Source organism: Nothoprocta perdicaria, unplaced genomic scaffold (genome assembly GCF_003342845.1).
Source record: "Nothoprocta perdicaria isolate Ctin4 unplaced genomic scaffold, notPer1 scaffold_104, whole genome shotgun sequence".
In the NCBI taxonomy this organism is placed as follows: domain Eukaryota; kingdom Metazoa; phylum Chordata; class Aves; order Tinamiformes; family Tinamidae; genus Nothoprocta; species Nothoprocta perdicaria.
In genome coordinates, this window is record NW_020454139.1 from 2,009,717 (window position 1) to 2,035,840 (window position 26,124).

Genomic DNA, 26,124 nt, shown 5'->3' on the forward strand with positions numbered 1-26,124 from the left:
TTTCCCTGTGGCGCGGCTGGCCGCAGGGCGAGGGGCGCGGAGGCGCCGCTTTATTTATTTATTATTTTAAAACTTAATTAATTTATTTATTTATTATTTTTAAACTTAAAATTTTATTACGCCCGTTTCAGCGTCCCGTCCCGTCCCCCGCCTGCGTCGCCGCCGTCCCGCCTCGCCGCTCGGGCAGGTGGCGGCGCCGCAGGTGAGTCGCTGGGCGCCTCCCGCCTCCCAGTCTCCTTTTTTTTTTTTTTTTTTTTTCCCCCCTCCCCTCTCCCTTTCCTCCCTTTTCACGTGCCAGCCCCGCCCCGCGCTGGCTACGTCAGTGCTCTTAACTCCTGCTGGGAGGGAGGCGAGGCGCAGCCCTCGTGCCCCTTCCACCCCCTGCCGCGCTGCGGGCGCTGCTGCTCACGGGCATGCCGTGCTTGGGAAGCTGGTTGTGTCCKTCGGACCTTGTATTGCCTTCAGATTAGTTCTGAAGATTAAATATATATGTATATGTATATTGCTAGGTAAATATATATATATATGTATATATATATGATGTATGTTGCTCTTCCCATGAGTTCCAATCAGCCTGTTCCATCATCCAGGGGTGTCTGATAGAGATAGTCCCCAGTGGAGAAAGGCTGGGAACGGCCTGGCCGGGTGAAGCGCTGGTGCCTTCCCATCAGGAATCCTGCATGTGATGCAAACTGGCCAGCCGTGCTCTTCGTACCGCACATGGGCATCTTCCTGAACATCCCATGCGCTGGTGATGCTACATCCCCCTAAAGCATCCAAAAAAACAAGGTAAGATTATATCGAAGGTAGCTAAAGTACTAATTCTTTTATGAAGACCTTCTGTGAAGATGTTCTTGTTATCTGCAGCAGTCTCTGCTGCTGCTGCCAGGAAGGATTAATGAAGTGTATTCCAAACATGGACCATTTTGGGGAAATAACTAGTAGTGGACTGATTTCAGATTTAACACCAGAGGCTACAGTTCCAGATCTGCACGAGGGCTTAGTTTGTAAACAAACAGCATGCTTGATCCCCTGACTTTTTTTTTTCTGTGGTTTGTGTGGTTTCTAGGGGATTTTTTTCTTGTATTTGTTGCATTTTCTTGGCTTACAGTGACATTTTTGATCAAACTTGAGCCTTCAGTTGCACATATTAGTAAAAAGGCAATAATTTACCTGTAATTGGGTATTTTCTTGTGTTCTGTTAAACATAAGATTTGTGAATGTTTTTGAATCAGTTTTATCAGGTAGCATGTTAAAAGTTGAGGGAGTAAATTCTCCATTTCCTAGAGGGGAGGATTATTTCATACCTATGTGGAAAATGCTCTTGAAACATTTTTTTTGTTGTTTGGTTCTGTGGTGCAGAGTCATGATAAATAACCTTTAGTAATTAATGAGACTAGCGTATTTTTTCAAATACATGGTATAATGAAGTATGATTGTAAGTTTTGAAGGGTTTTTTTTTTTATGCTGGCTGCTCATCTCATGAATCTGAAATGCTATTCATGCCTTTATCTTGGGCAGTGTGATGAAGAAATGTGTGACTATTAGGTATCCTACACGAATTCAGATTTTTGTATTAAAAAGATTAATAGCATGCATGCACACTTAATTTTAAGTACATGTACAGTTTAAAGTACACATACAGTTTAAAATATCAAAAGAATTGATTTGTTTGGGAAAATAAGGTAGTAATTTCTTAAATATCTATGGAAAAATACACTATTAAATTGGCAGTTGTTGGGTGCTCTCAATAGTAAAATAAAAAAAGAAGAGATGCCATTATTTTTTTTTTTGTTTTACCATGCTTTGTGTGGTATTTGAGTTTTGTTTGGGTATTTGAGTTTTGTTTGGGTATTTTTGTGATCCTTTCATTGGTCTTGCAGTAGTATCTCTTTTTTTGACTTAGTTTTCTGAGTGAACGCTCCCTGCAAAAAAGGGGTAGTGAACCTTCTAATTTTAGCATCTTTTTGCTTAGGGTATATTTTGGTAGAAATGTATCTTTGGGGATTTTTTTTTATTTCTGCCTCTTGTCATCCCAAAGAAGAGATTATCTATCTTCAGAATATGAGATTATCTATCTCCAGAATACCATTTCCTGGAATACTGTTCATTTTCGGATAAATGCTGGATAGTATTTAAGATGCTGAAAATTTTGAGGTGGGGGACCACTGAAATACTTTGTGGGGATCATAATCATGTTATTAAATTGCTTTGCCTGTGGCTGGCCAGGTGTTTTTTGCCAGATTAGTACTTGCTCAAATTTGTAAATTGAGAATCCATTTGCTTTCTGAGCTGTACTGTGMAGCAGGAGACTTGATTTCCTCAGATAGTGCTTCTTTGAGGCTGTWAATTGAAGACCTTGAGCTTTGATCTACTTTGCAGCTTCTAACTTGCTGCAAAAGTCATCCTTCTTTCCAAGCCTGATATTGAACATAGTGTTGCCTTTGGTTATGCAGGAATATGTTGATGTTTCTTTCCTGAAAGATGGAAAAATAAAATAATTTTGTTGACTATGCACTGAAAGGATGATAGTGACATTGATTTGTTTCTGCAGGTTTGTTGAGATAAAAGTTCACAACTTTGACCTCCGTACAAATAGCTTTTAAAAGCTGAATGAGTTGGTTCAGAATGGTTCAAGATTCTGTCAGAATGTGACTGTTACCTCTGTAGTTATCCATGTGACTAATGCATTCCAAATTGCAAAAAAGCAGAAAGACGTGGCTTGGTTAGCATCTTGCTGTATTCTGTGTCTTGCTATTTACAGTTTCTGTTAGGATGTAAAGGTGGTTTTTATGTTTACTGCCTTGGCCTTCAGTATTGAAACTTAACCTTGGCTATTCTGGAAACTCTTTTATTGTAATGTTCTCTGTTTATACATGTGAGTTCTTGTTTTCACTTTTTTATTTAAAAGCAGCAAATCCAAGGCTACTGATCAAGAGAATAGTGAAAATGTACCTATAATTTCTTGTCTAAAAATTTTCTGCACATCATTAAAATGGAAGCATGTCATAGCTTCCATTTTAACTAATACAGCTAGCCAGTCTTGCCTTACTCTGCTTTTATGCTCACATTTTTTGAAACTCTAGTTTCTTTCTTTACTCTCAAAATGCACTAAAGAGACTTGATACTTTCCATGCATAAACCAAAAGCCTGTCTTTTTTTTTTCCTGTCTAAAAGATGTTAAAAATAGTTTAAATCAGGAATTGACTTGCAAATTAAGCTCTTCAGCTCTGTCTACAAAAACTGAGTTTACAATTGCAAGCCTCCAAAATAGCAGTAGCTTTCTTCCCTTTAAGATGAAAATGTTTTGTGGCAGTGAATATATCTACTTTCGTGGCAGTTCTGCTACAAAATAAAACTATTCTTCATGAGAGGCAAGTAAGCCTTATGTTCTCACATCTCTCAGGACCTAAACATTTCAGTGATGGCTTTTTCCTTTCTAATTAATTACAACCTTTAATCAGTAATGCTTAAACTGAAGTTAAGCCACTGGTGTGTTCTTTAGTGTTCATTTTCCTTTCTGCAAGTCTTTCATGATGAGACATTGTGTGACTGATGAAAGACTCCTATTTATGTATTTATTTATTTAATTATTTTGTCTGTTGAGCATCCCTGTATTGCTATCCCTCCTTTCCTGATGTCAGGTAGCATGTCTCCAGCCTTTTTTTATTTGTTTGTTTTCCCCTCGCTCTCCCTGCTTTGGGAAAGAAACCAGACACCCTGTAAGATAAGAAACCTAGCATAGGTAGAAATCTTGTGAGTAAGATATCCTTCMACTTCATTTGTATGTTGTGTGAAGTATGGCTTTTAGCTTCTTTAATGGAGAGTAGTAATTGGTAAATCATCAGCTTTTATCTTTTTGGGGAAATATTTGCAATAAGTAGTTAAGGATGTTAATAGCTAGGAAGAAGAAGGCATTCCATATGTATATAAGTTGTTTCTGCTGAGTCTATTCTATTTTTAACAATGTCTTTGCAGTTGTATTCTGGAGCCATTATTAGACTGTATGTACCTCTCTGAAGAGTAGAGATTTTTCTCTATATGTGTATATGCTGGCTGTGGTGGTATAGTTCTTTTAGGAATAATAGACCAAATAGGAAAAACACACAGTACAACTCATGCATTCTTTAAAAGGCAATGTAACTTCAAACTGATATTGTCATTCTGCTCCTGACATTTCTTGTGCACCACTTCCGTGTAAGATAATTCAGTGTGAAAACTAAGTTCTCTGCTGTTATGATGAGTCACTCACCACACATAGAATGAGTAGTAGTGCAACAGTTCAGTTTAAATTAAAGAGCACAAATCCTGTCATATAAAGTTTTTCTTTCTTCTTTTTTTGTGGCCTTCTTTTTTTTTCACTAATATTTTAGGTTTATGGTRTATCTCAAAAACCTCTGCTGAATAGTCTTTCTGATCAGATTCTTCTAAAAATTAAGGAGTCTTATTGTAAATCACTTTTTTTTTCCATAGCTATAATGCACAGTCTGAGAAGAGAAWATTTGTGCTTCAAATGTCTAATTATCTCTGCTTTTTTTAAAAAAGCCTCTTACTTGGCTGGCTTGGTTTACAGAATTCTTTTATAACATTAAGGTGTTTATAGTACCAGTAAAATACCACTCAGACCTGAAATGTGGCTTTCAATATCAATGTCTAAGACTGATTAAGTCAGTATTAATAGTTGTATTAAGTATTTATTGATAGTAAGAACTATGAATAATATTTAAAATGGAAAGAGGAGTGCATGAATTAATTATGACAAAAATTGATTTTACAAATAATAAATGTAATAACAATATGAAGAGCATAACAATGTTAAAAATAAATTCAGTCCACTCTGCTTCCTCTTTGTATAATAGAAAATTTGACTTGATGCTCACCGTTATTTTCAGAATTCTATCATACACAAGTATTGGGTTCTCTAGTAGTTTCTCCACATTTTTACACAGATGTGTTATCTTTATTATTAATATTGCTTGAAACTTTTGAAAAGATTAGCTTTTCTACCTTGGTCAATATGTATTTTTAATGAAACTTCTTACTGCTTCTGCTGTTTTAAATATGTGCGTTTGATCCCAGAAAGTCAAGTTTCCTTTAAATATTTTGTCCTAGAACCACACCAAATTAGTACAGCATGGATTTATTTTTGGGGAAAGGGTACATGMTACAATTATGAGAATAGGCAAAAATATGAGCAATGTCAAACTTCATAGCTTCTTCCTATCTGGTAAATGATAATACCACTTGATGCAGCAAWTTTCAGGCTTGTCAGGCTTTGACAATTTTTGGCTTTGTAGCTTGAGGAAGATAGCACTTACAGAGACAAGTATTTGGTAACTATCATCTAATATAGTCTTCGTTCCATGATGGTTCTCTTTTCTTCAGATTTTTATACAACACACTCTTATGTTGATACTCCTATGAATTCACATTTGACAAACATTCAGGAGACTGGAGTATAGCCTTTGGTGGATACTGTGTTCATTGAATGCATGTTCTGGAAGACAAGTGTGATAAGTGAGTAAAAGGACTGATTCCCCAGGGCTTTCAAGGGATGTAAGCATAAGTTTCTTTAAATACTCYTGTAGAATACTAAAATAACAACCTCTGTGAGTATAGACTCGACATTTTTATACAGCAACATTTTTATCCATATTGTGGAGTGAGAGTTTCAGTCATAGGGAAGTTTGTCAATCACATTACACATTATTTCTCACATACACATACTTTTGGCTTCTGTGAAGACTTTTTATTTCTCTTATTTTTAATATTAATATTTCAAGAAGCATATGACTGTGTTGCAGACAGAGAACAAAGTAAAGCATTGATTCTAAGATCTGGTAAATCTATTATTATAGATTCTAGCAGTATAATTTCAATGTTAATAATTAATCAAATCAGTGCTTAGTCAAGAGGACAGCAAGCAAGAAAACTCTTACTCTTGAATGTGTAGAGTTTACTTCAGTAACTTGGAAATATTTTTTTCTTCTTCCTTATCTTTACTCCCTCGAAATTAAAAAAAAAAAAAAAAAAAAAAAAATCCAACTCTTCCTACTAAAAAAAATACCCCAAAAATCATTTCAGAGATTTGGGCTCTCAGAGGGCATTTAAGCACCGGACTCTTATCTCTTGACTTTTTCTTTACTGTTTTATTTTTGTTTCAGGCTACTCTATTTGGCTTTTCTCCAGTAGTTTCCAATTACAGAAAGAGTTCTCTCAGAAAGAATGTTTCCAGGGCTGCAGATGTTTCACTCGTTACATAATAGTGAGCTTGGCTAACATTTGAAGTTTGCAACTGAGGCTGTAAGTGTGGTCTATAAAATACTGCTTTTGCTCTGAGAATTGGGTTTTTTTTTTTTTTTTTTCCCCCCCTTAATGATTTTGGGCTATTCTCTTTCCAGTTCCTGAAAATAATTGCCATCTTTTGTCATGTCAGCAGTTTGGGTATAACACTAATGAAACAAGGTGAAAATGGCTTACTATAGAATAAATAAAAATAGCGGAATTGTTTGGTGATCATCATTCTTCCCTTTTCACATCTTTTCCATCACTATTTTCTATTTTTGKCAATGGAACTTTTTCATTTAGTAGTTGTACCAAACATTCCTTCATTATTTCCAACTGCTTTTTTTCTAGTGTTTGTAGGTCACTTCTGAATTTGTTTTTGGCTTTATGTATCTGTAGACACTGAAACTTTTATACCGTTGAACAATTTGAAATTACTGTAAAGTATAAAAACATAAGCTATTTGGTAGAAAAGGTAGAGACTGGAAAGTTTTACTTCCCTGCACTGCTTTATCCCTCTGGGATTTGAGGGGCATTCTGAMTCATAGAATCTATTAATCTTTTAGTCTAAGGGCCTGTTAAGTCCATTAAATCATATTTTCAATCAATTGTAGTTCATAAATAACTGTTCAAATCACTACTGCAAAACTTAGCATTTGAAAGTTTTGTTGGGCTTGGTGCAACCACTTATGCTAATGCATTATTGCCTCATTCTGCAACAGTCTGAAAAAGTGGAAAGACAAGTGCATGAGTTAATAATGACAAAAGTGGATTTTGCAAATAATAAAAGTAATAACATTATGAAGAGCTTTAAAACCATGAGAATAATATGACTAAAACACGGTTCTGCTTTAAGACAGAACCTTGCATTAAATTAGTACATTACTTCTTGTGTATTTTAAACTAGGAATCTTTTTAATATTAATTACAAAAGTAGTACAAATATTACATGCAATAGTGGCATCCATCTTTTGGCCTTTGTATTTAATTTTGATTTTTATCTATTGCCATAGAAAATTCTTAGTGTTCAACCTTGTATGTGTGTGTGTGTGTGTGTGTATATATATATATATTGCTTTCTATTACAGTGATTTAACTTTTTCTAAGAGGTCTTCAAAGACATTTGCAAATCTTCCCTTCTCTCCCCCCATTTTCAGTSATGAAGTACAGCTGATACCACTTTAGTACACTTTAGTATGCTGTTTTGCTGATCATACATTTCAACTCTATAACATATATGTTAAATACAACTTTTAGTTTATGTCAGGAATGTTTTCAAAGTGACTCACATAAAACATTAATTGACTACTCTGGTAAGATATAATACTGCATGGATAAAGGTTTTATGTCTAGCAGTAAGACTCATTGATCTTCCAACCTTACCTTTATCAGTGATGTAACTTATTCTCAGCACAAGATATAAAAATAGTGTGTTGAATAAAGAGCTAGGACCAAATTTATCTCCCTCATCTACCAAAGCATTGGGTGTTTCTGCGTTTTTAGAAGGGTAAACAAACCTTTCCTCTTCTTTCCCTTGTATGGCTAGTGCATTGCAAACAATGGAGAAGTTACGTGTATAAAGGCTTAGCTGCATTGTACTGGGGAGTGGGTTGGCTGGCGTAAAGTCTGTTTAACAGACTGTGTAAGTTTTCCCTTTTTTTTCCAATGTTCAAATTTTTTTTTCCAGTGTTCAAAAATACAATAATGCTTGGTGTTTTTTTTTTTTTTTTTTCCCTTAATAAACTTGCTGGCTGCATTTCAAGTATTGCAGATGACTTCCTGACACAGTCTTGTATCCATCTAGTGGAATCTTTGAGTTTTGAATTGATTTATGAGATCGAGTGTCTTTTCTAGTGATTAGGCCAGTTAATTTTAGGAATAAATAAGTACTAAAAAAGTGTGTTGTTTTTTCTTTCAATTTGGTTACTGCCAATAGCCAAGGTAATTAGTTTCTAAAGCAAAACATTTGTTTGGTATTCCTGRATTTTGTTTAGCATGTACGCTGTGGAAAAATTATAGCTCTGCTGCCTTATTACAGAGCAGATGTTCCAGCCACAACATACAAAAGATGTTAATGTCTTTGTGGAGTCCATAGTAAGATGTTTACTTTCCATGCAGTCTAGTTCAAAAACTATTCTCTGTTATAGGGATAATGTCCTATCTTTTATAAGTGCTTCAGTTATTTCTGCATGCACACTGCCACATGATAATTTCCATTGTAGCTGTGGTCATGAGCAGCATTAAAAAGAAAATGAATTATTCATTAATTACTTGTAGAAAAACCTGTAAAATGTCAAGTCACTGACCATAGGCTCATCAGTATTTTCATTTATTTAGGTAATTTGGACCCTGACTACACTGAAAATGGACTGAAAAATTACGTTGTAGTTTAAATGTTATTATTTATGATTTAGGATTAAGACTTTGGATTTAGRGTCAGGAATATTTTAGTTCTGACTGTTCAGGAGGATTGTGAAGGAAAAGGTTACAAGAAAGATGTTAAAAACAAACCTTGAAGCCATCTTTTTCTCTGAGAAAGCAGAGTACAAATTATAAGAAAACTATAAAACTATATGTAGCAGTAAAGCTTTTTCAGGTGTGGGGAGATTTGTTTATTTATTTATTTAACTCTAAAGTGGCTGTTGTTCTCCTTAGGTATGAAATGTGGATATTTTTARTTAGAAGAGATTGCATACGCACAAGTTACCAAGAACGGCTTCTTAATGTATGTGAATTATCAGATTTGTCTTTTGTAACAAACCTTCTTTTCCTCTTCTTGCTACTTTTTGCTATTTTATACAGCTTATGTTTCCTTTACTTTGTCAGCTTGCCAAAAATGTGTATCCCTGTTCAATTTACCTCTAGATTCATGCTGGCTTTCCAAATCCAATTTATCGMTAGAGTATTTTTAGGTTTAGAGTGGGTCATTTTCTAGACTTCTAAATATCAGTTTTTTAATCATCACTTCAGAGAGAGATTTGATCTATGTGCCATGACTTACTAGAAATGAAAGGTTTGTAGTAAATATAAATCTCTTAAAAAGAAGCCTCTAGCCTCTAAAATTAAAGGTCCTCTTAGTGAGTTTTGTTGTTTGTTTGTTTTTCTCTTTATTTTGCTTTTTAATCCACCTGCTTTTTTGGGGTAGGTCGAAACTATGCATTAGAGATTGGTACAAAAATAAGAGAGTTGGTTTGGATTCTGTATGCTAGGCTTGCATGGATGGGAACATTGACATGTAGTTGTAGCAGTTTGATCCCCAAAATAAAGTAATTGCAGTGCTGCATTTCTGTTCATAGCCTAGGCAGCAGGGCTTAGCTAAAGTAAAATATAAAACTTTTATGGTTAAGTGTTTGTGGTTCTTAAATTACTCCTGTATCTGCTCTCCATTTGGTGTGAACTTGGTTCTGGTTGTGGTAATGTCCAAGATGTATTTTAAATACTCTCTGGAATACCTGGAAGACTGCTGAGGAATACATTCCTTTTGCCCAAACTCAGGGTCCCATTTCCGAGAAACTTCAACAATGATGTTAGAAATTATTGAGATGCCTGAAAATTTGACTGAGGTTATAGCACTTGAAAGCAATCCAGACATAGGTACAAAACAAATTTTTCTTTCAATGAATACTGTCTTAACTTAAATCACTGAAATAAAAGGCTTGTTTTCTGCTGTCTGTTGTTGCAAATAGATAAAATTCTTTGTGCGAGAGCTTCATATAKGTCCTTTCAGCAGCTTCCTGATATTAAACAGTATTTGGAGGAAACAAATACATTTCTAAAAATGTGAGGCATTTGAATAGGAGTTATTATTCAAGAGGAGCAAGGAGTTCTTTCAGTCGTTTGAAGCTCAAGAATTTAAGTACTGCCCAAGTCTTTCTMTGAAGAATTCTCAAGAAAATGTTACTTAACTGCAAGTAGTAGGCACAATAAAAAAGCAAACTGTGGTGTTAATTAATTAAAATCAGGAGAGTTCCACTATAATGAATGCAGGTACTAAGCCATCATCATAAATACTTACTATTACTCAGCATTAGAAAATTCGCTGTATTTTGAAGGTAGCACAGTATACAAGTTTTATGCAGAAACAGGGGCCTTCAACTGGTGATCTTGGTAAATGAAGGCTGAGAACTTTAAATCCTCTTGGTAATCATTTTGGAATTGAAAAGCTTATAATTTTGTAGTATAGGAAATACAGCTGTAAGTACTATAGTCACCTTTGTTTCATACTGGCTTCTTATAACTTGTACTCACATTTTTTTTCCTTCTCTTTGCAAGAAGATTGCTTTGTGTGGTGCTTCTAGCTAGTTGAAAATACAAATAATTGCAGTGAAGCTGTGTTGGAAGAAAAAGCTAACTGATGATTCAGTTAAATGTGAAGCAATTGCTGTTGGTGTTTTGGCCGTCATAAGATGGAAAACGTCTCCCAAAGACAATTTCACTTAAGAAAGAGATATGACCTATATAAAGTTGAGTTTCAATTTGTTTGATGGAACATCATGGAAGCATTATAAAAAATTTATGTTGCATTTATGCGAAAGACGTGAGAAGTYGAACTTAAATGGACCATTGGAGAATAACACTTCTGAACACTTTTCCTTGTTTTCTGAGCTTTAGTAGTGTGTGGAGCTGATAAACATTTATTGCTAAATGTATGTTTAGTTATTGACTTACATTTAATAAATAGTTAACTAACCTCTTTGAAGATYCTATTTCTTTTTGTTTAAGTGACTATAGTGTGATTTACAGCTATGTATTTACAATGCTTTTGCATTAAAGAAGACAACTATGACTTAATTGAAAGTTATTACTTTAAGGTCTCTGTTGGGAGGACCCATTGATAAAACAGAAAAATAARCTCTTGGAGAGCTGAGTAATGTTACTTGTTACCTTACGTGGCTTGTCCTTGTGGTAGAACTGTTCGAAGGGACTTGGAGCATTTTGAAAAAGACCCTTAATGTTGTGCTGACATATGAGACCTATGTGCCAAGTTTCTCAGCTGCATTGTCTTGTGACTCTGACTTCTGCCTGCCACATAGCGTCAGAAGTTTCCATAGCTAAAAACAATATAAAATCACAGCAAAAAGGATATGCAGTTTTGTAACCAATTGCTACAGGTTTTTGGCCACCAATGGTGAAAACTTGGCAAGGGATTCTATTTGTTTGTATGCTTTCTAAATTTTAGTATTTATGTAATTATTTTCTTTTCCCTCTTCCTTTGGATACTCAGGAACGCTAGACTTCCACTTTTAGAAATGTTCTAAGAGGTAGCATTGCAGCATGGCGCTAGAAAATACAGCAGTGACTAAAAGCACCAGCTCTTGTGAGGCTTTTGATGGCGCTTGGTGTGATTATTGTTACTGTTTTATTTTGTACTCTGTGCACTAACAATAAATGTGGGTGCATGAATATCTTACAAAAGTAAAGACCAGATAAGCTTAAAAATACATTTCAGCTTTAAAAAGGCAAACTACTTCAACTACTTTTAGAAACATGTTCTGTAATTTGGTACTGTGTGCATTTGATCTAATCTTTTCTAGAACATGGCATATATTATGGGTGTGTGTGTGTATTTGTGACTTTTTTTTTTTATGTGGAAAAGACTGAAATTCTTTGGGCCTTGCAGTTTTATCATTAATGCAGTGAAGCCAGTGCTGCTGTTGAAAGGGGCACACAGCTACAGCTTTTATGCTGACACATTGAATCTCTGGGCAACTGCTCTGGATGGTAAACAGGCCTTGCCAGGCTAGCACTTAGCCAGGGCACTTCCTTGATCCAGTTCATTATGTAGCCACAAAGATTCTAGTTCTGAATAAAAAATGTAATGTGGGAATGAGCGGTGGCAAAATGAAGAGGGATCATCTCCTTAATGAAAGTAAAGGTTTATATGAGATTAAATCAAATCCATAACCCTCTGTAGACTTAGTTATCTGTAAAGGGCTTATTGCTAATGTCGTGTTTCTCAGAACAGTACTTAAACAGAATCAACTGCTGAAAGTGCTATAGTCAAAAGTCGTTCAGAAGTTTCACAAGGAATTACAGTTTTCAGGTGACTTTTTATATTCTTCCAGGAAGATTAGGTACCAAACACCTGACAAAGGTGATGAAACATTGTAGTATCTGTGAATACAAGACCTGTATATTTTATGACAGCAAACTCAGTCATGTAATTTGCTGTCCCAGCACTTTTTCAGAGAAGCTAGATAGTTCGCAGGTTCTCTGTTTTCAGATTACCCTGTAAAGCTATTAGCCAAAGGATTTAGAGAATGCTGAAGTGATGTTGTACAAATCACCACAGAAGACTCTTGAAAGGTATAGGCTCTCTTCTTTCAAGATTAGAAGGGTTTGAAAACTTGTGTATTGAGTGTTAAAAAATCCAAATCTGAGGTATTTGGACTAAAGAGTTTTACACATCTGTGTGAAATTTGTGTCTTCCTCCTTCCTGCCTTCTCTTCCCACTGGAAGAAATTACAGCATGATTATAAATGCTGTAGTTGCATAATCCTACATCAAAGTTTCTTGTTGGTCTGTAGGATGAAAATAACTGATGATAGTTTTTCTTCAACTGACTACTCAACATTCTAATAGCAAGTTGTAGAACTCTTGTAAAAAGTGCAGAGAGGTAAAATAMCTTTTCAATATGACTTCAGTAAAAGCAAGTAAGAGATGGAAGAGAAGACGGGTTGCAAAAAATAGTAGTATACCTTCTTCCCTAAACCGCTAATGTTTCTGCAGTAATAAATACATGAAACTTCTCAATTTTAATCCACATGGGGTTGGACTAWAGTCCTTTGTAACTAAGACATCTACAGCTGCAGCAGAGGCTGTAGAGGAGAGCTGTGTTCAGAGGAAGAAACAAGACTTTTATTCTTGCTTGGATTTGTGGTGCTGTCCTAAAGTTTTCATGGTGGAAACATGGAACCCAAATGTAGGTGATTCCTAGCTCCATGTAAGTGTAGAATAGTACTGTGATTGTTTGGTAACTACTCTTCAAGCATTGTGCTTTCAACTTTTGCAGAGRTACGAATTTCTTGAATTCACCGGGAGTTGCACCTGTGATACTTGGGCAGAGTATTGACAGCTAATTTTACTCTTAGTATAAAATTGATTTCTCTAGTTTTTAGATTATTGAACATTACTGAACAGGGCATTGGAGAACAACTTTTTTTCCAGATTTGGAAAGTGCAGCTGAGCAGTGATGTGTACTGCCTGAGCAGCTGATGAAATACGCTTTTCAATATGTTATTTTTGTAAAGTTTCCGGATGTTACATTTGCCAATTACATGTCTCAATACTATTTAATCTGAATTCTAAGGGAAAATTAGTAAAAGGTACTGCAGATAAACTGGCAAACGTCTAAAGTTAATTTCTTGCCTTCTGTAAAAGTGTGATTCTGTAATCAGATTACTCAGAGTGATAGTAGTAAAACTACTAATGCTTGCATTAATTGGTTTACTGTGGAGAGTCTGACTAGTTTAATATCTTATGCAGAACAAGCCTCTGTATCCCTGGTCTGATAAGAGCTTTTTCTTCTTTATCTCACTTAAAGATGAATTGAAAGCATTCTTGTTCTGAAATGTACCCATTGTGGTAGTAGAATGGGAAACAAATTCCTATAATGTAGTATTTTAAGTGGTAGAAATTAAAAGATTTCTTGTGGAATTGCTCTTGAATTTTCATGGAATCTCTGCAAATCTATATTTTTTACTTGCTTCTTTAAAGTCTTTGAATTGTACTAGTTGTTGAGGGATGGAGTTTGGTATGAAAGCAGAGTATTTGATTTCTCTCTATTTTCCCCAGGAATTACTGACGTAACCATGATAGAAGATAAAGGTCCACGAGTGGCCGACTATTTCGTAGTAGCAGGGCTCACTGATACAGATACCACATCTCTCCTGGACCAAGAAATAAGCCACCATGAAACAAAACGAACAAAGCCAATTACAGACATTGCTGTGATAATTAAATCAGCTGGTGAGACAGTTCCAGAAGGATACACTTGTGTTGAAGCCACCCCTACAGCCCTTCAAGCAAACTTAAACTATGGGAGTCTTAAGAGYCCGGAGCTTTTTCTTTGCTACAAAAGAGGCTGGGACAAACCACCTCTTATTGATATCGGGTAAGATTTTTGTAACTGTTCAGTTCATCCTTCAATAATAAGTTGCTACTTTTCATAGATGATAATGAAAAACAAGTATCAGCATACTTTTAAAGAAATTCTTTCTTTGGTTCTATATTCTTTATTGTATGTAKTGTTCTCTTTCTAAGATAACTCAAGCAGAAAAAGTAGCAGTCTCCTATTAAAGCTCTCTCTTTAAAAAGAATGATAATATTTAAAGTGATACAAGATATATATATAATGGAGGAAATCAAATATAACAAGTAAAGTGTAGTTAAGTTTTATGAAAGAAATCTTTCATAAAGGAATAGCACAGAATTAATGTATGCACATGGTGTAGTAGAAAGCCCCAAATCAGGAGACAAACATGTTTACTTCATGGAATTATGTTAATGCCTAATATGAAAGGTACCACTTAATAATTGTAGGATATTGAATCAAAGTGCATAAAGCTTATCCACCTACCTAGAATCCTGTAGTCCATTTTACTGTCAGATCAGAGTATTTGTGAAGTTGCTTAAAAATTCTGCCATGATTGACTACAAATTCTGGATTGTGTAGGCTCTTGGCAACTCTGGTGATGCTTTTTTTTTTCATAAACCAGAGCTTTTTGATGTCTGAAGGTTAAATTTCTGCATAATTCTTATTATGGTATTTAAATACTTAAATATGTTTCACTTGATTACTGATACCTTGATACTGACACTTGTAAATGTTTTAGAAATTAGTTGACATTTGATCTCTTAACTACATACAAAACCAATTATGGACTATATTCTCTTAACCCTAGTCAAATAGTCAAAACTATTTAATCATTCTTCAGAAATATTTGTAGAATCTTTTTACTAAAGTCTAAAACAGACTCTGCGTAAGTTAGGGAACTATTTTAATTGTGTGAATACAGAACTGATTTCAGAGTAGCAAAAGAAACAGTTAAATGGAAGAGGGAGGAGAAAAAAAAAGGTTATTATAGGTCTAAGATACTTCTTTTAAAAACAGATTGTTTTTTCAGAGCTAATGCTTCTTTTGGAAAGTATTTGAGGCTATTGCTATTTTTAATTTTTAAAGACTGAAGAGATGAATTTTAAGTTGTAAGATTTCAATAAAAGGGAAGTGTTTTCTATCTGAAATTTGTTAATTCAAACTCTGAAATCTAGACTAGCACCAGAATTTATCTGAAAGTAACTATTTTTTTTCCCTTGTTTTCTTCATGCTGATGCTCSTGTATAGGGTGCTATGTGAGGAAGTAAATTTTGGGAACTTCTATGACTCTAAATAATGTTTTGGAGGAAGACGATGCAACTTAGGTGCTTAAAGTCAAATGAAAAATTTTGAAACTTTGCAATCAATATTTACTATAGTTTCAATAGTTACTGTGTTGAAAAATGTGAGAACTTAGGCTGATAAACTGCAGGGGAAAAATTCAGAGCTATGGAGCTGGGTGTTATGAGTTTTATGAGTTTAGTGCTTGATAAATGCAGGTTGACAACATGAACAGAGACGCTCTAAACTAATTTTATGACTTTTAAAATACTGTTTCTAGTGCAAGCATTCATGGACCAATATTGAAAGGTCCATCAAGATGTTAAGATGRTGAATGTTGTACTCTGTACTGCTGCTGTAATGAGGTAATTACCATTGCTTATGGTAATCTTTGCGGTAGTATTGTATTGGATTGTCAAAATTGTGTATGTCACAGCTGCTGCTCTCATTTGGGAAAGGACATTGCAGAATCCATTGTGGAGGAATTAGAAAAAGACAGTGGAGCATTAGGTGAGGGAAAGTGCTGCAGTGGTGATAAATTAAGAAATATGCAAGTTTTTCCTTACTTAACAATTAAGTAATAAAATGGGACTGGAGACATGCATATCTTGAGGTCATGGGAATTTAATTTCATTTTTAAGTAAAAGCATGTCAAGCATAATGCCAGAATGGTAACTGTGTATATACTATGTAAATAACCTCCACTTCATCAATGCTAGCTAAAAAGTGTAGTGTACTTGGGAAAAAATAGTAGTGCAGTGTTAAAGTCTGTGCATTAGGGGTAGRTTCAAGTTGAATGATAAACCATGGTATAGCTCATAGCTTTATTATTTAATTTATTTTCTAATAATCTCTGGTGATCTTCGGTGTTTTTAAAAATAGTTTTCTGCCATATGTGATTCAAACTGCAAGATTGCTGTAATGGGATCTGAACTTGTGTAAGTCCACTATACAGTTATTTACGTGACAAACTTCAGTAAGTTTTAACAGGAGAAAAATTTCTAAAGGGAGATGGGATGATTCCTAAAAGTGTATGTTGAATTCTGTTGGTGTTGGAAAAGACTTTGCCAGCGCATACTTATAGTCATGATCTTCATAATTTTAGGAATTTCAGTGCTTGGATTATTTTCATTGAAAGCAATAGATCCTGCTGTGCAACAAACTAGAAAAATAGTAGAATGATTAAAAGTTTTCGTGATAAATTCACTTTTTAAAAATACTGGAGAAAAATATGGTRTTTTGAAAGTACCATGAATTTATATTTACTTTGCACAGAAAAATTCAGTTTGGATGTTACAATTAACAAATGATGGCAGACTTTTCTCTGAGAGCAATGATGCATGTGAACATTTTCCCCCTGCTGTTACTGCTGTTTTGAAACTGCATGCAAAAGATTGTTAGAGCAAATTTTTGTCAATTTCCGTACAAGCAAATGCAAGTGGAGTTAAGACAAGAAATGTAGTATGTCAAGTATCTTAGTTTGAAAGCTTTTTTTTTTTTAATCAATTTTATGTGAAAGAATATATACTAATTGTATACTAATTGTGAATTGCTAAGTCAGCTCACATGCTGGGTGGACATAGTGTAGACATACAGCAGAAGTATAGGAGTGTATACTTTGAAATGGTTTTATCAGTAATCTTGTGATTGTTGGTAAATATGTTTGTGTATAAAAATTTATACACAAAATTTATACACATTATTATTGTATAAAAATTTATATAAAGCATATATATCCTTCCAGATTTCATGGTAAAATGATTAGAAAATATTTATTAAACAGAAGGGCCTTTGCGGGGAGTGGAGGTACTTTACTGATTATTTTTTACTGTTACCTTCCTCATATTCTCTATTTCTGTTTCCTCCTCCTTTTCCTTCCCCATCTTTCTATTCTACATGTTCCTAAATTCATGCGTCTGTAAACTGCTAGTGTGACTTCCTACAACAAGTCCCCACTTCCATACAGCTGGGGCCATGTGCAAGCTTATGGATATTGCATTCTGGATATCCATTCTGCAATATCTGCATATCTGCAGATATCTGGATATTGCATATCTGGATATCCATTCTGCAATATCTGTGGCATGCAATCTGCAAATTTCAAACGACTGTATCATTTATATTTATGCTTGTAATGGTAGTGGATGTTTGTTTTATTTAAATGGAAGAATGAAGAKTTGACCCTCAGAGGAGCGCTCTCTAAGCTCCTTCACTTAGAAATAACTATGAAATTCAGTATCTTAAGTTTACATGTCTGTAAATAATTTATTTACCATATATTGTACTAGATCCTATCCAGATATTTTGCCAACATTTCAGAAATAGGGATGAGCTGAGATTTGAGTTTTGTTTTGGTTTAAGTACAATATGACTCTGAAAAAAAAAAATCTTACCTTCCCTGTATATTTTTTTCCACTTCAGTTATGAATATAGGATAGGATTTATAACACTTATTATAGAAAAGACTGAGCTGGGAGTGAGGAGTTACTTGAATTCATAGGAAAGAATGCTAGTCTTCTTGTGTCAAGCAAAATTATTTTATTTCTGAGAAATGCAAATTTCACTTTTCTTTGCACAAATAAGGAAAAAATTATTTTCTTCGGYAGGATAGAATTTTTGGTTAGGGATTCTATGCCAGGGTTGCATCTCATTCTGCAGCTGTTTTCTGAAACTRTCTGCAGAAGTATTGAACTCAAAATGAAGAGAAATGGGAAGGTACTCTCAGTAGCCAACAACTTCCGTGGTGTCCTTCAATTCAGCTGTGTGACAATGATGGTAACGTTTGAAACAGCTGAGAATAATATGAGAAAAATAGTCAATTGAATATTTAGATAAATAATAATAGTGGCATACCTAAATCCTTACCTCTTGTTTGAGCCCATGTTTCTGCTCACCCCTACTGCTTAGTGTTATGTATTTATTTTCTAATATTTCCATACTTCCTTCTCTTAAATGAAGTGGGAAGAGCTGTTTTAAAGGGCTCTTCAGTATAAGGATTCTACAAGGCAGAAATTCATCTGGAAATAGGGGGGGAATCAAAGTGGAGCGCAGACACAAGTTTTGCAAGGTTGCAACAGTCTGTTTTGAAATGGTTTCCAGAAGCTCAAAAATATTGATGTAAAGAACATTATRAATCTTCAAGAAGACAGCATTTATCTTCTGAATATTGTTATCTGATTTATGGAGGCATACCTTTAAATCCAGTAAAACTGGTCATGATGGAATTTACACACACAATGGGAAACACCCGTTTGAAGAGATCCTAGACCTATGTCCTTCTTGGAAGAAAAGGACCTAGCATCTGGAAGAAACTGTAGGTTTACAATTTTATTGGGATGAAACTCCACTGAAGTTGCTGGCRTATGTAGCAAATGAGATGTACTTAGGATCAAAGCCAAGACATAAACGTAGCAGCAGGAAACAAGTCTTATCCTGACCTGATKGTTACTGATGAATATGAAGGCAGATAGTGAGATGTTGAAACAAGTAGGAGCGAACACCTTTCTGAACTTTGCATATACAGGATATTAAGTTAAATATTCAGCATGTAAGTTCTTAATGTTTTGATCTGGATCATTAAAGTTCTTATTTGCTTTGAATGATCCATTTGTGGGTTTTTTTTTTTTTTTTTTCCTTACTATCATCATTAGGCATGAAGCTGGGGAATGGCTTTTTTTTAATAGCAGTCATGATGTTTTATGTGCCTGGGTGGCAAGTTTTGTGGGGGGTATCATCTTTTTGCTTTTTTACTTTTAAAGGGGCTTTATTGTTGCAATCTTGAAAACTGGACAATTTCTTGCCTCTTAGAAGTGTTTACACAGCTAAATTTCTTGAATCTTCAAGTATCTCTCTGGGAATACTTACAGATTTTTAAATTGAGTTGCCGGCATTAACTGATAAATAGGTAATGATAAATACTATAAACTCTATCGTTGCCCTCTCAAAAGCTGCCAGCTGAAAAAATAAGTTTAATTAAAATTAAAATGTGTAACATTGAAATAACATTGAACTGAAAGGAGAGCTTCCACCGGAAGCTGATATGTTAAATTCCATTAACTCTGTTAAATTAAATTGAATTCAGGTCTGATCTGTTAAATTCCATTCTGATTAATATAAGGCAGTGATGTGAAGAGTTTATATAAAATCAGATCTTTGTTCTGGTGCCTAAATGAAGTAGCCTGATGGTTGCTTCCACGATTTTCTTTTGTTTTTTAACTATATAGAATAGAGAACAAAACAAGAGGACAGAATGAATGATTTTTTTTTTCTCACAAGATATTTGACTTAGAACTTTCTGTAGTAATACCCGTGTTTTGCTATTTTGAGCAGTTATTATCCTCTTATTTAAATTTATCAACAGTGTGATGATGAGTCTACAAACTCAAGTAACTACTGAAGGCTAGAATATAGTTTTCCAAGAACTAGCCAAATTAATGTACATGACAGCCTGATAATTGCTTAGGTATAATTCCAGTTCATGCAATTGCTTGGCTTTAATAAAATATTCCATGGCTTAATTTGAAATGTGTTCCAAATACTATCACAAGTGATTCATGGAATCAGGATGAACAGTAATTTGTATGTTTTAATATAAAGATGGCTGATTAGTCTTTTCATCAATTTTGAGAACTTCATGGTATATTGTTCTGAAAAGTTTGAGAACTACTGGGTCTGGAGATATTTTATTTTATATAACTTCAAATTTTCAAATACATGGTTACTAGTAATTAGTAACATATTTAGCCCAGGATAGTTCGGAACAATTAACTATATTTTGTCTGCTTTTTTTTTGTTGTTGTTGTTGTTTTGTGTTATTGTTTTTGTCACAATAAAAGCAAAGTTGTGAAATATAGGTTGTAAGTTGCAGGGTAGAATCCTTGAAAAAGGCATTACTTTTGTTCTAAATCTTATCTTGCACTGTAAAGCTGTAAACTAATCTGAAAGTGGCAAGTGTTATCTGCATACTCCRAGGAATCAAGTAAATGAAATCATTGCTTCTTTGGGTGTGGAAAGAAAGGTAAAGTCTTACCCTATATTGCCCTGTATTAAGTCATAACATACTCTAAAATTAAAGTTTGACTTCCATACTTGTTGTCATGGTTCCTGGTTCTGTCCCAGTGCTTATATGTGTGGGAAGCTTGGGTGCAAGATTCAACTTAAGTCACTTAAGTACTGTGAAGGATCTTATTTGGGTTTTTTTGGTTGTTTACTTGTTTTTTTATGCTTGTTTGGTTGTTTGCTTGTGTAAGAATACAATGATCTAAGCAGCAATTTAGAAAAATAAAAACATGAGACTTAGATGATTAGCAAAACAGGATGTATTTGCTATACAGGACTGTAAGATGCCTTCTGCTTTCAAAGAATACAGATGAACTTTCTAACTGTAACTGTCCAGTTATAATGTGAGAACACAATTTAAAGCTTCTTTTAAATTTATATTTAAATTTATTATAATTTCTTCTGATCTCATAGCTGTATGTATTTATGTGGTTTAATTTTCTTTTTTCATGGTGATAATTCTTTCATTCTTTTCCCCCTGATGTTTCTTTAGTTGATATAAATACCTTAGATTCCTTTGCTCCATTGATATGCACAAGGACAAAATCTAAAATGCAACTTACAGTGGTGTAGTAAGCCAATGGTACTAGATAGACAATTTTCGTGAATTTCCCCAACTAACTTTATATATACATATATATATATATATACACACATATACATATATATATATATATATATAAAATTTGAATGTGTATAATACACTGATATTTTTTTTTCCCTGTGCTCTCTGCAGAGTTTTATATGAAGGGAAGGAACGTATAATTTCAGGGTGTGAAGTGATTCAGGCTACTCCTTATGGTCGTTGTGCCAACGTTAACAATAGTTCAGCATCTTCTCAACGGATCTTTATCACTTACCGAAGAGCCCCTTCAGTACGGCCTCAGAATTCATTGGCAGTGACGGATATCTGTGTTATTGTTACCAGCAAAGGAGAAACCCCTCCTCATACCTTTTGCAAAGTTGATAAGAATTTAAATTGCGGCATGGTGAGAATTTAAATTACTCGTTTTTGGAACAGGAGAAGGAAGGGGGGGAACCSAAAGCTCTTTAAACTTGCTAGCTCYGTTATGACTGTGTTATACTGCTGCATCATAACTCTTTCATTCCATATACTGTGTGAGAAATTTCTGTGGTTCTTCTGCTGTTTTTTTCTTATGTACTGTGAAATACTTATTCAAACTGGCCCAAACTACACTCCTTTTCTCCCCCCCAGCCTCCTCCTCCTATTTTTTGTTCCTTAAAATGCTGATGCCCATTGAGAATCACAAAAACTTCTTGATTTCTTTATTACTAACACGTTACTAAAAAGCTAAAAAGTGGTAAGAATAGTAATTGCTGCTTATGGTCTGCTCCTGTACTCCTTTTTTTTTTTTTTTTTTCCCCATTGTTTTTTAGTGTGTTTTATTATTAGTACTCCAAGGCTGAAACATGAGATTTTTCGAATGGTAGAACGTAGACAAACAGAACACTATATAAATCAGAGACTCAGAGACTCACAGACTGGTTGAGGTTGGAAGGAACCCCTAGAGACCATCTAGTCCAACCCCCTGCTGCAGCAGGGACACCCAGAGCACGAGGCACAGGGTGGTGTCCAGGTGGGACTGGAATACCTCTAGAGAAGGACATCTCACCATTTCATAGAAATAGGAGTCATTTCATAGGAATGCCATAAAAACTTCTAGTGAAAAAAAAAAAAGTGAAAAGGCTTCTAGTGAAAATGTTCAAAATTTCACTCCCATTAATGAGATTCTCATTAGAATCTGCAGTGATTTTATTCTTTTATATCTTGTATTTAAGTGTCACCCTTGTTTTGTATGAACATTCAGATATTTATACCTGATTTCTCTGCTGCCTGCTCTAGTCCTTGTTTGCTGTAAAGTGATATTTTTGTCTTACAGTGGGGTTCCAGTGTGTACCTTTGYTATAAGAAGTCTGTGCCAGCTTCTAACTCTCTAGCATATAAAGCTGGTAAGTAATTTTAAAGCAGAATTTGTAAACATGCTAAAAGAAGTATTTAAATGCCTTGTTGAAATCATATAATTAAAAGAGCTTAAATGCTCTAAAATCAAAATTCTGTTCATGCTAACGGAAATCAAAGAGTTGTCTTTGATTGTCTTTTTTTTTTTTTTTTATCTTGTGCAAAAAGTGGGCAAGGAATGGCATTGCTTTGTACTAATTTAGTTCATATCTTGACAGAATTGGCAGCTTAGGAGTGTTAGCAGAAAGAGTAGCAAGCATCTGTAACAAAAGATTTCACATGTCATCTGATGATAATGGAAAACAAGGAATAAATGGAAATTTCAGGGTTATTCCTATTTACTTGTATATTTTGTAACCAATAAAATATCTTACATTTAATTTGAAAGTTAAATGTATTCTTCCTTTTCTGTTCCACATTCCTCCTGTTCTGTTCCACATCCTGTTGCTTTAGTAAAGTGAAGAACATTCCAAACAGTGAACGACAGGAAAGTCTTTTCTTCTAAATCTCAGCTTTATAACTTAGTTTAATGCATTGCCAAGGATATTTTTTTTCCTGAAAAGTCCAAGAAAATAATCTTTCAGTAGTTTTTTCTATTAAGTGTTAAACCTAAGAAAGGAATAAACCTTTGGAAGGAATAAACTACCAACTATAAGTGGAAAGCATAGAAAACAAAAGAAATATGTCATAAAATAACTAGAGAAGCAACAACAGTAAACTGCAGCTTGTGGGCATACATTCTAGCAGGTGATATTACACTAGCTGTTTATTAGGTTTTCAAAACTATGTTTAAGTTGCTAATACAGAATGCTACAAGTGAGTAGCAGAAAATGTGGTCAGTTAGTTAATAAGATCCTGCTACTGTTGCTATAGTAAAGATAATAGATATATTATCCCTTTGTAGAATTTCTATGTAATATAATCCCCTTTAATGGCACATTTTGGTAGCATAGGTTATTTCCAATAGGGTTAAAGTTAAAATCTTCACTGGTTGTTTTTTACAAATTACTGGTTTTTGAATGATTGCTGTAAGGGAAGCTCTAAGTTTAAAATTTTTGTGAGAGACTTATTTTCTCCTGTATATATATATATACTTTAGCTATTACGTCCAGCTAAGGCATAGATTTTTGGTATGCAGTGTGGTAAATATATTGCTGCTTTATGACTGTCAGATCAAATGCACATTTCCTTCTCCTGTTTCCAAGGCCTAATTTTCAGATATCCTCAGGAGAACTAYGAGTCATTTCCATTGTCAGATTCTGTACCGCTCTTCTGCCTKCCTATGGGAGCTACTATTGAATGCTGGGACCCACAAACCAAATATCCACTACCAGTATTCTCCACATTTGTACTGACCTGTTCCTCTGCAGAAAAGGTATGGCCGCACACTGCAAAGTTATATTTTGATTTAAATGGCTGATGTAGAGTAAAATAGACTTTTTCTTTTATTCCATACTTGAAAATAAAAGAAATTGCCAAATACTTCCATGAGAAAAGTATACATTTAAAGCTTTTCCTGCAAGACAAATCTAAGCCTAAAGGAGAAATAACTAGGAAAGTTGGTTAGTCCTACAGAAGCATAACTGCTTGCTTAGACAAACCAAAGTCATAGGGTCTAAATTTTCCTATTCTTTCAAACAAGATGTTTCTAGCAACAGGAAGGAGTTTACTTGTTAAGGGGATGTTTGATTACTATGTGTATTAATAATGGACAAGTGCTTATGTATTTCCCATGATTTTCATGAAAGACCGTTTGTGTGGGTCTGTTGTAAATGGGCTATATGGGTGTGAATAGAGAAATAGGCACCAGAAAAGACAAAAAGAGGAAAAGTAGCATCTGAAGGGCTCCCAAGATCTTATGAGCACTGGAGACTAAAAAATCAGGTGAGTTTACATGATTTGATAAACTCAGATCACCAAGAGTTTGCCTAATCTATACTAGGCCACCAGCACACATGTACTCCAATGGTGTGTTGCAATATTTGGCTCACATCCAATAAACTGGTGGCAGCCATAGGCRGACAAAGACTGCAGGATTATGGATGTACCAGGTGAAGCAAGGGAGCACTTGTTTGATATTGGTCTAGCAGCTGTTTCTTCAACCCAGCAACAACTATAAGTGTATATGTGAACTCTGTGAGGGAGTAAGCAAATGCAATGTGTGATTAGTTGTTTGGATATAAAAGAAGTCTTAATAAATACCGATTCTGATTTTTGTCCTGCTCTGTCTGGATTCTCCATTAGGAAAATTTACATGCTTGCCTATTTCTAAGCAAGAAGTAAAAATATTTTGCCATGGTATTAACAGAGACATAAAAAAGATGAATACATTACCTGCCAGACTCTTTTTCTGAAAGCTCATATGGTGTGGTGAACATGTCCCTGTCTACTGCGTTTTGATAAGCTTGCCAAAATAGTTCAGTTAAATATGGAAATTTGGATAAGGAGAGAATGTTAGAAAAGATTGGGACCTATGTAATTTTATAAAATAAAGAAATCAAATCTAAAATAAATGTTCTTGGTTAGTGTGGCAATAGAGAAGAATTGTGGAACAGAAGCATTTCCTGACATGATTTGACTTAATATAGTGTAATACAGCTAATGTATATAGTCCTGTCATAATGTGTGGCTTGGTTCTGTTCCCTTTCTTTTACAGTGTATCAACACTTTGTTGAAGAAAGTACTGTGGAAAAAAAGAGGAAGGGAGGCACAAGAGTTAAAAAAAAGTTTACATTGCTTCTATAAGAGCACTTTATGCATGTTACATTAATAGAAAGTAGCTTTGGGACCTGCCAACAAAAGCATTGCTGTATGTGTGTGAACAACACTGGCTTAAGTCTGCTTGCAAAATGCTAACCCACATTTCTTTTTGGTAGTAGATCTACTTAGCTATTTTTCTTTATCATTTAGGTTTATGGTGCTGCTATTCAGTTTTATGAGCCTTATCCTCGGGAACTGCTAACAAAAAATCAACAATTGCAGCTGGGTCTCCTGACAGCTGTAGAGAGAAAAGTGATTACTTCCAAGTCTATCAATTCCAACAAATGTATCTGCCTTCTTTCACACTGGCCCTTCTTTGAAGCGTTTCGGAAATTTCTTATGTTCATCTACAAACTCTCTGTCTCTGGACCTCATCCTCTTCCCATTGAGAAGTATGTAAACCATTTTCAAATACGAGAGAGTTATATGAGTGCAGAGAGTTATATGAGTTTAAAGTGAAGTTGTACATCGTTGAGGATTTATGCACGTGGCACTTAAGTGATCCTTGATCCATGCTTTTGCTCTTAATTGCTCTTACAGTACAATACCTTGTATTGTATTGGTAGAATTATTCTTGCTCCAATTTAACGACATTGTCTCTACAGTGCCAGAAAAATAAAATGGATTTTACCTGGACCTTTCTCTTAGTTTATCAAGTGTGTTT

At 34.7% G+C, this 26,124-nt stretch overlaps 1 protein-coding gene across 1 annotated transcript in view; it reads left to right on the forward strand.

The window, feature by feature from the left end:
- Positions 1–487: 487 nt before the first annotated feature.
- The window catches only part of DENND4C (DENN domain containing 4C), a 61,436-nt gene continuing 35,799 nt past the window's right edge, over positions 488–26,124 (forward strand). Inside the window, exons 1-7 of the mRNA XM_026043911.1 lie at positions 488–509; positions 591–789; positions 14,080–14,398; positions 21,456–21,708; positions 22,621–22,690; positions 23,906–24,075; positions 25,611–25,852. Of these exons, the coding sequence (XP_025899696.1) occupies positions 14,097–14,398; positions 21,456–21,708; positions 22,621–22,690; positions 23,906–24,075; positions 25,611–25,852 (1,037 nt within the window). The 5' untranslated portion in view covers positions 488–509; positions 591–789; positions 14,080–14,096. The remainder of the gene's footprint in view (positions 510–590; positions 790–14,079; positions 14,399–21,455; positions 21,709–22,620; positions 22,691–23,905; positions 24,076–25,610; positions 25,853–26,124) is intronic.